General features: G+C 30.1%; 2 protein-coding genes across 11 annotated transcripts in view; one reads left to right on the forward strand and one right to left on the reverse strand.

The window, feature by feature from the left end:
• Nucleotides 1-1,769: 1,769 nt before the first annotated feature.
• On the reverse strand, nucleotides 1,770-3,774 carry Bet1 (blocked early in transport 1). Of its 2 annotated transcripts, XM_074122182.1 has the most exons (3): nucleotides 3,574-3,774; nucleotides 3,429-3,489; nucleotides 1,770-2,858 (listed from the first exon to the last, which is right to left on the reverse strand). In XM_074122182.1, exons 2-3 carry the CDS (start codon nucleotides 3,436-3,438, stop codon nucleotides 2,509-2,511), a joined length of 360 nt encoding a protein of 119 aa, XP_073978283.1. In that variant the 5' UTR covers nucleotides 3,439-3,489; nucleotides 3,574-3,774; the 3' UTR covers nucleotides 1,770-2,508. The 2 variants fall into 2 exon arrangements, with proteins under 2 accessions (XP_073978283.1, XP_073978282.1); XM_074122181.1 differs by having other exon boundaries at nucleotides 3,429-3,774.
• Nucleotides 3,775-3,805: 31 nt separating this feature from the next.
• LOC141451098 (uncharacterized) overlaps nucleotides 3,806-15,841 on the forward strand; it is a 34,956-nt gene continuing 22,920 nt past the window's right edge. For 7 of the 9 annotated variants that reach the window (XM_074122172.1, XM_074122177.1, XM_074122173.1 and 4 more), the window contains exons 1-4: nucleotides 3,806-3,968; nucleotides 4,502-4,580; nucleotides 5,218-5,306; nucleotides 9,105-9,290. The gene's annotated coding sequence lies outside the window, so the exon portion shown is untranslated. Of the gene's footprint in view, nucleotides 3,969-4,501; nucleotides 4,581-5,217; nucleotides 5,307-8,453; nucleotides 8,646-9,104; nucleotides 9,291-15,841 lie in introns of those variants that run through there. The other 2 variants (XM_074122176.1, XM_074122179.1) reach the window with 2 other exon arrangements.

The following is a 15,841-nucleotide window of genomic DNA, read 5'->3' on the forward strand; positions in this document are numbered from 1 at the left end:
GCAAGGTAATTGTACATGAATAGCAAAATAAAATGACATTAAACATCAAATACGCAGCATTGCAATACTTCCCTTTAATAGTTGTAAAAGTAGGATAGAATTTTAAAGTAATCCAGTAAAGCACCACTTCTTCTGCCAAATTCACTAAAAAACGGAGAAGAAATAGGAAAATATTTTAAAAGAAGCCTTTCGTAGTTAAGCTATAAATCTTGGCGAACTTTATCAAAATCAGGATAAGATTTACAAAGTAATTAAAATAAATAGTTTTAAAGGGGAAACTGCGTTCAGCGTGGAGACCAACAAGAGCCAAATCTTCTAATTAAAGTTTAACCTTCTATATCTCATTACCTACTATTATAAGAAGAACATTAAAATTTAAACCAGTTATAGAAAAAAATTTCTCTACAATTTGATAACAAATTCATTAAAATCGGAACTATGTTTGTTATACGAAGAGAGATATAGAAATTAGAACGTTTTACCAAAGTACCACAATTAAACCTTCTATATCTCAATAACTATTACCACTAAAACAATGCTATTTATACCAGTTATAGATAAGACTTTTTTCTACAATTCGGTAAAAAAATCATTAAAATCGGAAAAATATGAAGAGAGATATAAAGGTTTGAAATTTGAAAGATTTGCAAACCTCCCAGATTCAACCTTCTATATCTCAATAACTATTACCACTAAACAAATGCTATTTATACCAGTTATAGAGTAGACTTTTCTCTACAATTCGGTAAGGCAATCATTAAAGACGAAACAATACAAGGCAAGATATAGAGGATTGAAATTTGAACGATTTGCAAACCTCCCAGATTCAACCTTCTATATCTCAATAACTATTACCACTAAACAAATGCTATTTATACCAGTTATAGAGTAGACTTTTCTCTACAATTCGGTAAGGCAATCATTAAAGACGAAACAATACAAGGCAAGATATAGAGGATTGAAATTTGAACGATTTGCAAACCTCCCAGATTCAACCTTCTATATCTCAATAACTATTACCACTAAACAAATGCTATTTATACCAGTTATAGAGTAGACTTTCCTCTACAATTCGGTAAGGCAATCATTAAAGACGAAACAATACAAGGCAAGATATAGAGGATTGAAATTTGAATGATTTGCAAACCTCCCAGATTCAACCTTCTATATCTCAATAACTATTACCACTAAACAAATGCTATTTATACCAGTTATAGAGTAGACTTTTTCTACAATTCGGTATAGCAATCATTAAAGACGAAACAATACAAGGCAAGATATAGAGGATTGAAATTTGAACGATTTGCTTCTCTGTTGAACCTGAGATTCTATGAATCCTCTTCTTTTTTTCTTTTTTTTAATGTATTTGCCACTTTTCTGAGAAGATCTCAAACAGTATATTAACGGAAAAACTCAAAATATCTAAACTACTCGATAGCAATAATTTCCTACTTATCTGATTTAGAACAATTAGCGTTTGGTTCATTCGCGCCAATATGTAGCATACAAATAAAGGCAATAAGGTCAAAAATAATCATTTTTCATTATTAAACCATGTAATCATTAATTAATTAATTAATTATACATCATTAATTAATTAATAATACAAATGTAGTATACTTCCCCTTAAATTTTTTCTAAACTTAGGAATTCTTCACTTAGAAAAAAGTATTTATGAATCAAAATGTAATGATTTTAAACAATATAAGAACCATTTCTTCTAACTTTACTAACAACTTCATTTATTTACTAGTAACTGATAAGAACTCTTCCGGTAATCAATATATAATTTTATTTATTTTGAAATTTAAAAAGTTTATTACTAAAAATAGAAAGATGAAAAATAACAAAAAAAAACTTCAGGAAATGTGAATACAAGCCAGAAAACTGTCAGATCGCTCATCCTTAAAACAAAACTGAATTTCTTTAAAGTGTTTCCTTTAAATGAAATGAACATCAATAAATTATATTTTTTTTATATCTAAAGATAAAAACTTTATAAAAAATAAAAGTGTTTCCAGTTACATATAAGCATATAGATAACTTGGAACTGCCATAAATACACGCAATACAAGTGGGCAACAAAATAAGGTATTTATTTGTTTGAACGATAATATCCATTACAATATTCACGGTAATGCAAGGGGATACAAATGTATAATTACGATTACATATATTAACACAATGCTAAAAAAATCTCTGCTGGAAGTTATGTTTATCCTCTTGAAATCTTTATTTTAAATTTACTGCTTAAATGAAAAAAAGGTAAACTTATATGTCCAATCCTGGTATAAGTAACCAAATCGTTAGTGTTCAATTCATAATTTCCTTCATTACCAATATTTCAATAAGAGCAGAATTTTGGGCTGCAAGGGTATTATAATAGAATTTAGTTGTACAATTTAATCAATTAAATTAATTGATAAATATTAACAATAAAATCCTGACAATAATTAAAGCTCACAGCCGAATTATTTGAATAAATTTAAACATTTTTAATTAATAAAATCATCTGAATTTAAGAACTATGTACAATACAAAAAATACAAATATTGAGAAAAGGAATAGATATAATATGTAATAATTGTGTGATCCTTTTGAGACACGCAATACTCGTGCAATGGTGTTTCCTAAAAATCCTCCAGTTTTGTCAAAGTCATCGTCCATATCTCTGAGCATCTTGTCTTGGTATTTCACTTCAGCACCGATGTCTATAGATAGGGACTTTAGTGCAGATATTTTATCTTTAAGATTGTCTGCCATGGAATCATTCTCCTCTTCCAGTGAGCCTCCAGCAGCTTCATACTGTTGCGGCAGAGGTTCGTAGTAGTGACCACCATGAGATCTACGCATTTTTTCTGAAAACAAAACGGAAATCAATGCAATGAAATCTATTAAGATTTTTCTTTTGAAAGAAAAAAATAAAAAATTCAAGTGGTTTAGTCGTTATTTAAGAGTAAGTAGATGTATCTTATGTTCATTTTTCAAATACTCTAGCTCTTGCACTTTAAATGGGCTTTAATAACAATAGAATAGGTTATTCTAAAAGAAACGAACTCTGATCATTTAAGAAATAAAAAGTGAAATCATCTAATTTTCTAATTTTTGAATATTAGCTTCTACAGCAAACCTCTTTCAAGATGATAATACTTTGAAAAATACATAATTTCAAACGATAAAAAATAATGCAAAAAATTAACGATAGCTGTTTAGTAAAAATTTAAGTTAATAAAATGCATATAAATTCTTTACTTAGTAACTATGTTTTGTAAATTCAATTGCCATTCTTAATTATTCTTTAAAAAAAAATTTGTGTTAACCCATATTTTTCCTTCTTATCACTTAAAAACATTTCGACACCATAATGTAAACTTCGTTTAGACACTACTACAAAATAAAAATTTAGATGCAATTTAATTATTACTTACCTCTATTCATACCCAAATTACAACTTCTTAAATTTCAAATTTATTCCATTTTATCTTGTCGCTAGAAAATTCACAAAAGAACAAACTGAATCATTTAAGCTACACGTCGTAGGTTAAAAAGAAAGTAGAAAATTCCACTTATTACCACTCATCGATATTAGTGTACAAAACCTCAACAAGGGCACGCTTCAGTTTGTTGGCAATTATGTAGGATTAGATATAAGTACTAACGCCGTGACTATAACTATATTTGAAAAACATTTCTCTCAAATACTCAACTATTATCCTCGTAGAAATTTGTTCGTAATGAAAATTAAAATTTGACCACGATTGAATGTAGAACGTTACGTTAGACCATTAGAGGGAGGTTTACATATTGTTTTATAAGTTATAACCATAAGTATAACCTACCTTTAACCAGGTTGTAGTTGATGCTGATACAATGTTCAATCCAAAAAAGCCCGTATCGGAAATTAACCAACTAAGTTTATGTGATACAATTCTTTATTGGAATAATAGAAATTTTTCTAACATATTCAAGTAAGTAGTTATTAATTTGCTTGTCCCTTATTTTACTGTGTAACTTATAAATGTAATCCGCTATTCGATGAATTATCGTTCGGTTTGTTTTTTTTTTTAGTTTAATGATTGAATTATTTTAATTATACATTGTTAAGGATCATTTAAGGTTAGTCACAAGGTTTAGGTTTGGATGAGTTTCTTACAAATTGTTGGTGACTTTCGGTAGGTTCCACAAATTTCTGAACTTCATGGAAATAAATATCCGATATGCTGCTGACAGCCTATCTCTCTTTCGAAACCAATTGCTTTTCAAGTGGTTTGCGTGCATGATTTTCACGCCAAAAATCCGGGTTCTTTAATTTTCTTTTTCTAGGAGCTAACAAAGAGTTAGGATGAAAAGAGTTATCTGTAATGAGAGTGCCCAGTCTGGAAACCGAAAGTTCTCGGAAAAAGGTCCTGGGTGCCTAAGACAGCTACTTACGCGACCTTAATTAAAAAAATAATTTTAAATAATACACTCATTATTATCTTATAAAACATTTTCATTTCAGGATTGTTTCACTTGGAAGTAAATAGCATTATTCAGATGGATGGAAATAAAATATATTTTTCTCGTTGGAAAATATTTCGGTAAGGCTTGTGGCAGTAAAGTGATTATATTTTTTAACATGTTTGTTGTTTTTAGACTTTTAGGTTCTATTTTTATATGAATTCCTAGTTTATAGTAATGAATAAAGCTTGTGAGTTTTTTATTTGTGCCATAATTTAACTTTGCCGGATTATTCCAGAATTATGTTGTACAACGTAGTGGTTATTGCAAAAAACATGGAGTTCCTAATTCAATACTTTTCTGATGAAACAATATTGATCTAATTCTGGAGTAATTTGGTCAGATCTTTCAGTATTACTGTAAGTCTAGTTTAGTTTGCCCCATTAGTAGTGTGCAAAATTACAAAGAAAGCCACAGAAGTGAATGCTATTATTGTATTCTACCTGAAAATTGGAAACTATTTTCGTCACAAAACTTACATAAGGGGCTTTAGCCTCTAAACCACTTAGTTGGTTAGAGCCAATTTTGTTCGCTAATGGTCATAAAGATTTAATTAAACAAAATTATCGTATTAGGTTTTTTTAAAAAAGTTACTTGTCAATAGAGAGTCGGAAAGGTGCTTTGGGGGCACGAACAGAAAAGGCCTAAACTAGACATTGCCGTAGTATATCAAAAGATCAACATAAGCTGTTTTCTCAACTTCAGTACTTGTTTCAGGTTTTTTAATTTTAAAGGAAACGGTTGACTCCGCAGAAAAAAAATAAATAAATATGGAAAGAAGAAATTTTAGGTGCCAAGATTAAACGGTAAAGTATAAGATGTTTAATGGAATATGTATATTATATATAATACAAAAATATAAAACATTTATAAATATATCCAGAACTTAGAGTGCTTCAAAAGAAAACTTTATTTTGCACAATTTGTGTCCATTTTCATTTCGGGAAACGATCTGGATTGAGGTGAATATATAAATCAGGAAACTAACTAAAAAAGATTAGAAAAACTAATTATATTAAGTTATAATTTAAAATGTTTACTGCTAGAACTATTTTTTCTCTGTCCCTTGTCTACTTGAATTTTAATTTGGGCTCTCACAGCCAGAAAATACTTGAAGATAATAGATAAAATTGTGTTTAAGCGGAATTTATTGTTATAATTCAAATCTCACTGTATGCACTACTCAGAAAAAATGAATGTACCGGAATTGTAGATCCACATCTGAATTTTTTTTATTCACAATAAAAAAATGTAGTAAAAATTTTTGTAAATGAAAGTAGCCAGAGCATTGCAACATGGTTGCTAAAGGAGAGAGCTCCTATCTACTGCAGACATTTCAGGTCATACATTATGTGGTAAGAAGTTGGGTCCTTGGTATGGCGTTTATCAGAATTGTTACTAAATGCAGATTCTGTAATCTTTCAAAGTTCTTATTCGGACAAAAAGACTGGGAAATGTCTTCGTCATTGACTCTAAATATTTTACGGACGACTTCAAGGCAGAATAAGTTTTGGATTGAAGCAAGGATGTACGAGGCCAATTCAGGGATCAACATCTTATTAGGACTTAATTGGTTTATGGAAGAGTTCAGCTCTTCCGAGAAAAGTTATTCCTGCAGACGTTATCTGTAATTAGTAATTAGTTATCTGTTACTAGTAATTCTGATCAAACAGATGGGACTGGAAGATTTACTGAAACTTGTGAAGTTTGTGGTGCCGCAATAGATTCCATAGAACGCTGTGACGTTGTTAACTGGTCAATTCAAGAAAATGTATTTAGTTATGAAAGTCTGTTTTCTTTTTTGAATGTTTGAAAATGATTAATACATAGTTTCTCATAGCATTTTTGTATGGGAAATTTCTGTTCTGATCAAAATTGTAATTTGTATTAAGAAAAATTGTCAGTATTTGTTAACATAATTATTCTTTTGAGGACTGATTAGGAAATACGATAGAAATAATATTAAAGATGCGCCATGAACTGCGCATCGAAAATGACTAACATTTTATTGAGGAATAAGTTTAAGAATGACTAATCTGCTCGTTCAGAAGGAAAAAAAAAAGTTCTGGAGATACCAAATTATTTGATTGCTCTCGGTATGATAAAAGTCTGTAAGTGAATTGTGGCTGGAACTTTGAAAGTTGAAGCAATTTCTACCAACAAGCCTAATGATCAACTCTTAAGATGGATCGAAAAGGCGACAGAAATGTTTATGTTTAATTTTTAAATATATTTAGTATTTGTTTCTTCGCAGAAAAAAGTTAAAAGTTCCTCTAATGTTAAATATTTTTCATTGTGGTGCAGTTGGCAATTGATAGTTGTTGTTGATATTGTTAGAACACTGTTGTTAGGACCTAAGTACGCTACCTATGGTTGGAAATTAAATTTCTTTTTAAGATTCCTGAGACGTATTATTGTTAACGTGTAAGTGGAATTGGACTGACAACTTTTTTACAAGAATCAGTTTTTGTACGAGCCATTTAGAAAATAACGAATGGAGGTGGAAATCTGGCGTAATAAATGAACATTAACGTAAATCAAGAGCCACATATTCAGTTTCCTCTTAACTAGCCATTCTTGTAAGATAACTGAATCAGAATGTGTCCAGATATACAGTATTTACACATTTTGAAATCATTTGCAAATAGTAGTCAAGAGACATATTTGATGATCGTAGAAATATCGTTTTTATAGAATAATGTAGCAGGTCATGGGGGAGACCTTCTGGTTCCTCCGAGGCTATAGAACATTGGTTGAGAGGTAGACTAAGTTTTAAATTATGCCAAAACAGCGTATGCTGTGTAATCTATTCAAATTTGTATAAGTAAAGGAAAGTTGGTTCTATGAATTTAGTAGTCCAATGATGAATGGATTGTGGTGTCAAGAAAGTATTATACTCTTAAAATAATAAAATTTGAGCAATGAAGAAGATGGATATCGCTATTTTGAAGATGTGCAAATGGATTTAAGGACATTAGTAACTTATTTTAACTCATATGAATAAACAGAAATTTCATGAACTGAACGGGCTCCATATCTCCCTATAAAACCTTTAAGAGATATATAGATATATAAATTGTGAATTCAATTTGTAGCTGCTTCTCCTTCAATATGCTTAAATATTTTTTTTAGTAATTAAGTTTACGCAGTTAACACATACTTCGAGAACTAAAGCAATAAAGGGTTAAGTATTTAAAAGATTAGTTGTGTTTTTTTGTGATAAGACACAACATCAGTGATGTTCCCAAAAATATTTCTTTGAATTTGCAATAAAGTTATAATCAACAAGTAGATTATTTCTAATGTTTTATATACTAGAGATTTGTACAAATTTTACTTAGTTTTTGTAGGTCGTAAACCACGTATGGTTCGTCTGACATAGTCCTTCTTATGGAGAATATTTAAAGTTCATTGTTTGGATTAATATCTTTCTGGTTAAGTTTGAATTGATGCAGTGTAGAGTATTGTATAGGCTGGAATTAATTCTTAGTATTATTCAATTCTGAATTTTAGGAAATACCAACAAAGTAGAAGTTTAATTAAATAATTTAGCTGTTAGAATCATTTTGTTTTTAATTAACATTAATTGCGTAATACAAATAATTCATCATATCTATTTTGCTGAATTTAAAAAAATATATATAAATTTATTACATAAAACTGATCATATTTTATTTCAATCCTCTATGATCAGCATATTAAATTACTGCTTATTCCTTAGGTAGCAGTTTGTATTGTGCGCATGCAGACCTTTGGGATCTTTGATTTACTTTCATTATTGCGTATAAAAAAAAAAATATCTTTATGTGCATGTCTCAATGGAAACTATTCCAGAATGAAATAGGGACAAAATAGACTAATCTTGCTGATGTAGTTTTATTTGTTGTCGTTTGGAGCACTTGTTTTGAACCGCATTTCTGTAAAGATACATGTCGATACAAGAAGTAAAACGTAAATGTTACCTGTATCTAAACACCCACAAAATGTGTCAAAAATAAGCTATTTCGTTGCAAACAATTGTGTGCATCACCGGCTAGTGTATCGGAGAAAAAGCTATTGGCAGACAGCTGCTTTCGTACCCTGGATCTCTGCTTGGGAATCCAGTACACCAATCACTGAGCTAGTCTCTTCCTTCTTAAAATTTTGTAATTATTTTAAAGATTTTGTTTCATTTTTTTGCTATCTACAAAAGAAAGTTCATAAGTGCGCAGATATTATTGTAGATTATTACAGATCGAAGACTATTTTGAAAGTTTCCTAAAAAAATGTTTCCATAAAAACTTTCTTCTATAAACCAAAAAAGAGAAAAATTACATTCACAAGCAGATTCTGTACGCATTCTAGCTGCAAAATGTCTTTCAGCATAATAATGCTTAATCTAGGGCATCGACTTCTATGTGCTATTAGTATCCTCTTCATAATTTACTTTTGACCAAAACGTTTAATATGTTAGGTCATAAGATGTACTAATTGCTTCTAATTTTTGCTTTTATACAAGATACGAGGATCAGGCATTTTATGCCTCGGAACAAGAGCATATATGAATTTTTCATGTTCTTTCTTTAATAATTGTTTAAAAATTTAATGTAATTTTTTTTTTATAGTGGTAGAGCGTTAGTTAAAAGAAGGCTGGATTTGTACGTTACGTTGAGGTAGTGATGGATATGAAGTTCTACTTGGAGTGGGGCACAAACTGCCGGACCACGGGACCGTTACGTTAGTTCTGGGAGACTATTGCCAACAGTTCTTTACTAACCATCTTGAATACCTGTTGGATTACCAATTATAAGGTATTTATTTATCTATTCTTTATTCAAAATTAATAAACTTTACGAAAAAGTATGTTTTATGCTACAAGATGATGGAATATTAATTCTTCTATGTCCCAAAGTTTTTTGTCCATTTTATACCCTTTTTTTACTAGCAAAATAAGTAGTTACATATTATTTTTGATTGATTTGAAAAGAAATACTAAAATTCAAGGAATAACTAAATTAATAATATAATTTTTAAAAAAATTCTATAATATTCTTTTATAAAAACTTCACCAACGTAAACAGCGGTTGATTGGTTGTAAGTTTGATAGTGTGTAGCCCAACCCTTACTACAAAAATGCGGGAATGCAGGTAGAAAATGGGAGGAGTCTGGTTTACTCTAGGTGATACACAATGGATAAATTTAAATGTGAACTATTTTGAAATGTTTTTCTTTAATTTTAATGTTATTATTATTTCCTAGCCACTCAATAATAAATATTTCGTATTTATATTTTTTTTTAATTCACGAATTATTTAATGGGTGTTACTGTTTATTAAAATTATAATGAAATTCATACCTATTAAATTAAATTGCTGTTGCTATTCATACTTATTAGTACTTTCATTAATTATTCTACATATTTTAATAAATTAGTTTTGTCTTGTGAAGAGAATGCAATTAGAGCACATTCCGCACCACAAGACAGATAATGTAAATTTCTTTATGCTTCCTTTTTAAAAGCGTTTTATTAGTTGACGGTTTCATTTTATGACCAAATAAGTTTTCAGTCCTTAATTATTATATTAGCAGTTAGTTTGATTTTGTCAACCAACATTGTAATTACTACTCGTATATTACTAAAATTACTCTGTGATCACTATATTGGCTTATTTCTTATCAAATTTAATGAATTTCCATTGTAAACTCTTACAGAACATTTGGCTGCATGTTTGTATTTCGCTTAACAAAACATAGTTCTACACAATATAAAGTTAAATATGATTCTAAATGTTGTCATATAATCTTTTAATTATATGTTAAATGTTGTCATATAATCTTTTACGGGTGGCTTTCCGTAAACTCTAAACATGTTGACATTAACTAAATATACATTTATGTTGATATTAAAATGAAGAGGCGCACTCCTGCTCCTGTGCTAGACTGAAGTAGAAAGAATAAGATACATGTTTCAATGATGTTGATTAAAATGTCTGTGTAAAAATTAATAATATTTTCCTTTTTTTCAAAAGTTGGTATTCATTAGATTTCTTCAGTTAAGTTGTTGGTGCTGGGAAAAAAAGTTTTTCGATCATGACGTATTTTCGAAGTTAAGATGGTACCCTAATCTGGCTAAGTAAGAGTAGATGAGTTCACCGTAACTTATTTTCGAAAAGATCTCATTTCCAAGGATTGTAGACTGTATCCCAGGTCTAACTTTCAAGAATTCGACTTGACCACCAAACGCTCGACTATCAAATTCACATTTTATTTGGATTTTCTATTACAAAAGCGGTCAACTATAATTTGATCATAGTTGTTTTGCTCCTTTGCTCATGATTTTTCTGTCGTTTTATTGAAACTTCTTTGCATCCATAACTGGAAATCTCAGGAGAACAGCTCCTATTTCTGTGGTTTCTCTGATTTTGATCTGTCCCATATTCTTAGGAAGAGGAAATTATATAGACTTGTCCAATGATGGAAATTGAGTTCTCAAAGCAACGTTTCAAGTCCTCTGAAATTAAGGAAAATGTGAATAGTGTGTTCGCAGGTGAATGTGCTTCTCTATGTGAAAAAAAATGTATCACAAAACAAAGTCGCTTAGAGCATTCCGTTTGTATTCCGTTCAAATTCTATTGACTCTTGCTAATTCTCAACCAGGGGTCGTCTTAAGTCGTTGGTTTAAAATTAATTATTGAATAAAAAAAATTTTACTTTCTGTTTATTTCATTTTTACATAAGTCTTTACCAGACGTTTCGGGTTTTTTAGTCAACTTTAGCTAGAAAATTAGAATTTATGTATAAAAATTTGTATCAACATTTGTAAGTGTATAACAATGTATATTTTCTTTAATTAATTTTTATATTTAAATTCATGGATAAAAATAATTTCTATATTAAATTAATTCCAAAATATGAAGAGGCCTATTAGAAGCCGCTTGAATAGTTTATTCATGCAGAAGCTAAAAGTTTTAAAAATAATGAATTTTATTTATAAATAAATATTTTAGGTTTTAATTGGAATAGTTTACTATGAGGTTCAGCTTAAAAGAACTTATCTCTATGAGTGTTTGGTACACTTGGGGCCCTTTTATTCTGAGAACATGGCCCTCATTTGAATGGTTAACAAAAAAGAAGTAGAAAAAAGAAAAAAAAAGCACCGAGTAATGTTGTACCTGAGTAGCGCTGAATACACCTAACTTGTCAGTTAAATTAGAACAGCGGAAGTTAGTAATTTTACCTGTAAAGGAAATAACAACTTTTAAACAGTTTTTTATTTTTTATTTTGCTCCATTCTACATATTAAAAAGTTGAAAAATTATTCTTCTCTTTTAAGTAAGATACTTTTTTTTAGCAGTTTTAAAAATCTATTAATAAACAATTGTACGACTCTTTCTTCTCATAATAATAGAATCAAAACTACAGTTTCTTTGCACCTTTGAGCCAGAAGCCTCGGGATTTAATAAATCTTTAATCCGAAACAGTATTTCACGATATTATTTTAATATTAACAGATATTTATTTGAATACATGTAAAAATGTTTTAACCGTAATAAGTGGTTATAAATTTTGCTTAACACCATTTATAAAATATAATTCGTTATATGATTTTTTTAATAATAAGAAATAATTGTAATAAATAACCTAATTGGAGGATGAAGTAGTTAAATAGGAATATTTAAAAAATTATCTCTAAAACAAAAATCATTTGCTAAAAAAAAAAAATTGATTTATTTCAAAGAAATAAATTGTTGATTATCATCTAGTAAGCATTGTAGTAATATCTTGCAGGTCTTGGATTTGAGTTTGCACCAGAAACATCAATTTTTAAGACCCCAAAAAGTGTTTTATTACTACTTCTGTAAGTAAATAAAAGTAATTTTCATAATTTATATTGTAATTTTTTTTCTCTGGAAAATAATTAGGACATTTCTGGGCAAGGTGGGTTATGGTTCAACGCCCTTTAAATGGTCATCTCAGTGTTTTGTAACAATTAAACAGTGTCATATTAAATATAGATGGGGGGGGGATTGTAACAACCTTTAGGTCATATCTCCGATACCCAAAAGCAACAATTCAAAGGTCCAACCAATCTCCTTCTTTGAATCCTCTAGCAGCCGTGCAATATTCTATATCTTCTAGCCAGCGCTTCCTAGCCGGCCTCGTTTGCGACTTTCCTTTGGGTGGTGGTTGTGAACTCTTTTCGGCCAGCTATCTTCGTCCATTCTCATTAGATGGCAATACCATTGTGGGCGTTTTAGATTCTAATATAGTTCTCTTTACTCCTAATTTGTCACTAATCAAATAATTAGGGATACACTGCCTTCTAGATAAACCACAACTTCTCTTCCAGAAGTCCATCTCCAGAGCTGGTGATATTCTTTCCAAATTATTGTTAATTGTCGCAGATTTCCAACGCATATCGTGGTAGATCTTCTTGTTAGTTGACATTCTTATTTTTTTTATTCAAGACAGTAGAATTCAAGGTACTAATCGTCTTTTTCCCATTATTAACTGTAAGCAAAATGTCTGCCTTAGATTCCCCGCTAGAAGATAACCAGTATCCGAGGTCTCCTATTAAATGTTAACCAAAATTTTCAAATTAATAAAAAAACACCTGACCCGGTAGTCAGTTCTTGAATAGATTTTTAGATTACTTAGTTTATGATTCCATTAAAGTTATCCCTGCTGTATGATATTGAAGTCTGCTATTGTTTTATTACAAACTATAAGTTTAAAAGAAAATTTCTTTACATAAAATGTGGTAAAAGAAAGCCTTATAAGTGTTCAAATACTTTTTTTTTTAAATTAGAAATTTCAATGATATAAATAAAACAAGTCTAAAGTAATTTGTTGTGTAAATGTGATGTAATGCTGGTGGTGTTTGGGTGATTAGGAAATAGTGTAGTAATCAAGTATAGAAATGGTCGTTTTATTTCTTTATCCATTCATTCAGTAGTTTTACACGCATGAGGCGAGTATATTGTTCTGTTGTTATTGAATAGAAACTAGTTATGTGTTGTTCAATTCTTTACTAGTGTTGTTTTTACTAATAAATAATAGTAATAACACATTTTTTTGCAAATTTAAATATATTAAGAACACTCTTAAGTGATATCTTAATATTTTCGAAATATTTGTTGTTTTTTTATTCCTGATGTATTTTATTTAATACGGAAAAAAATGAAGGTTTAAACTTATAAAGTTGGCACTTATTTTGTATTTACTGTTTCAGGACAAATTTTTAAATATTAATTGATTTTAAGGAATTCAGTTAAAGCATACCTTTTTTTTATACAAGTTAATGTCAAATTTTCAAAATTTAGTTTCTTTCTGAAATTCGTGAAAATATGAAAAAAAAAAATGAAACTTTCTATAGCTGGTAATGAGAGTATGCATTAGAATAGTTTTGAAACATGCAGTTAACTTTATTTTTAACGATATTTATCTTCTTCTTTTTTTTTTATTATTATATTTTGTGGGTAAGACCTCCTAATAAGTAAAAACTATTGTATTATGGTGGTGAATATACGTTAATAATTAAAAACGGTACTACTAGGAATATCTTACCAATAATAATGTACCTGTTACTAGTTCCTGAACGACATTTGCACCTGTTTCGAGGGGGGAATAACTTTAGGGAGGCCGTGTATCTTATCGGGTTACTTTTTAGCCACGGTGTGCGTGTGCTCGTGTGTAAATCAACACCCCATTTTATTCACTTCTCTTACAAAACTTACAGAACAGATGTAAACAAGTAATAGGGGGATACTTAGCCTTCAAAGTTTGAGGAAGATCAATTTAACGATTGTTGAAAGATGACTACAATAAATGATTTAGCTGTAAAATTCTGTCAGTGAATTTAATGGTGATGTACATGAATTTATTTAAAATGTACCTGGAAGGTAGTCTTAACTAATGAAGCTTTACTGCTAGGAAAGAAAGTATAGTAATAATGTACATCAAATTTTCGAACCTGGGCTTTGTAGCCGAAATATATGTTTGGATGATTCCTTATATGAAATGATAATATGATTTTTTCGTTTATTCTTTGGCCCGGAAATTTCTCTCAACAATTTTTCTTTAAATTTCCTCTTCTATTTACCCATCATAATTCCTATCGACTTTTGTTTTTAAATCATTTTCGCAGGAAAAAAGATGGGGGAGGAATTAAGCCATATCTCTCAAGTGCAATGTCGGAACAATATTCTGTTTATTTGGAAAATGGTTCTCGCTTTTCTGTGCAATTTAGATAATTAAAACTGTCCGGTAGGACAGTTGTATAAGGGTTGATCATCAAAAACTGCACGAAAAAGCGTAACGTTGAAAAACACCAAACTTTGACAATTTTTTTCTCTTTTTCTATAAAAGATAAAATTCCCAAATTTTCTTTAAATTATAGGGCAAACCCTCCTTTATAACTGTAATTTTTTTGCAACAACCCAGATCTAATAGGTTTCGAGAAAAAAGTTGCCAAAAATGAGCAAAAACGGCTTTTTCAAAAAATGTTCTTGTTCTTGTTGTTCTTCTTCTTCTTCTTCTTCTTCTTCTTCTTCTTCTTGTTACCTTTTTTGTAAACAACGTAGCGCCTAAACGCGTGAACCGATTTTCATGAATGAGGTGTCATTCGATTCGGAATTTTATGTAGATGTGCCTTTTGGGGGTCTCGACGCTGTACATCGAATGGGAGAGGAGTTAGCCCCCTTTATGTAAGGCCCCCTCCAAAATTATTATTACTAATTACTCTGTAAATCTTGGCCCGATTTTGATAAAATTTGGTAGGATGATAGGGTTAGGGCTCCCCTACGTAACATTAAAGCGACAATCTGCTCTTACACTTGTTAAGGGGAAGTATAGCAATCGTTGCAAATTATCGACATGTGAACCGATTTGCATGAATGAAGGGTCATTCGAATCGAAATTTTGTACAGATTTGCACTTTAAAAGTCTCGACGCCGTGCCTCATAAGGAGGGGAGTTTGCCCCACCCAAATAAGGCCCTTTCTAAAACTATTATTACCAATATTTCTATAACGCTTAGTCCGATTTTGATAAAATTCAGCTCGAATAAGTGGTTAAAGCTCCTCTACGTTGCTGATGCTCTTGCACCTACTAAGAGGAAGTACTGCAATCATTTAAATTATCAATGAGTGAACCGATTTAAATCAATGAATTGTCGTTCGATTAAAAGATCTTTGCCTCTTTGCCTTTTAGGAAGAAGTACTGCAATAGTAGTTTATTTTCCTTACTCCTCTTAAAAGGAAGTACTGAAATCGCAGTTTAATTTTGCTATTTACGTTCAAATACCTTCCTATGTTATTCAAAACGCTTTTTCAAAAAAATTGTTATTGAGGATGGTTTGGGGG

This window comes from Rhodnius prolixus, unplaced genomic scaffold (assembly GCF_049639745.1).
Source record: "Rhodnius prolixus isolate KJV_2025 unplaced genomic scaffold, Rpr scaffold_8, whole genome shotgun sequence".
NCBI classification, from domain to species: Eukaryota; Metazoa; Arthropoda; class Insecta; order Hemiptera; family Reduviidae; genus Rhodnius; species Rhodnius prolixus.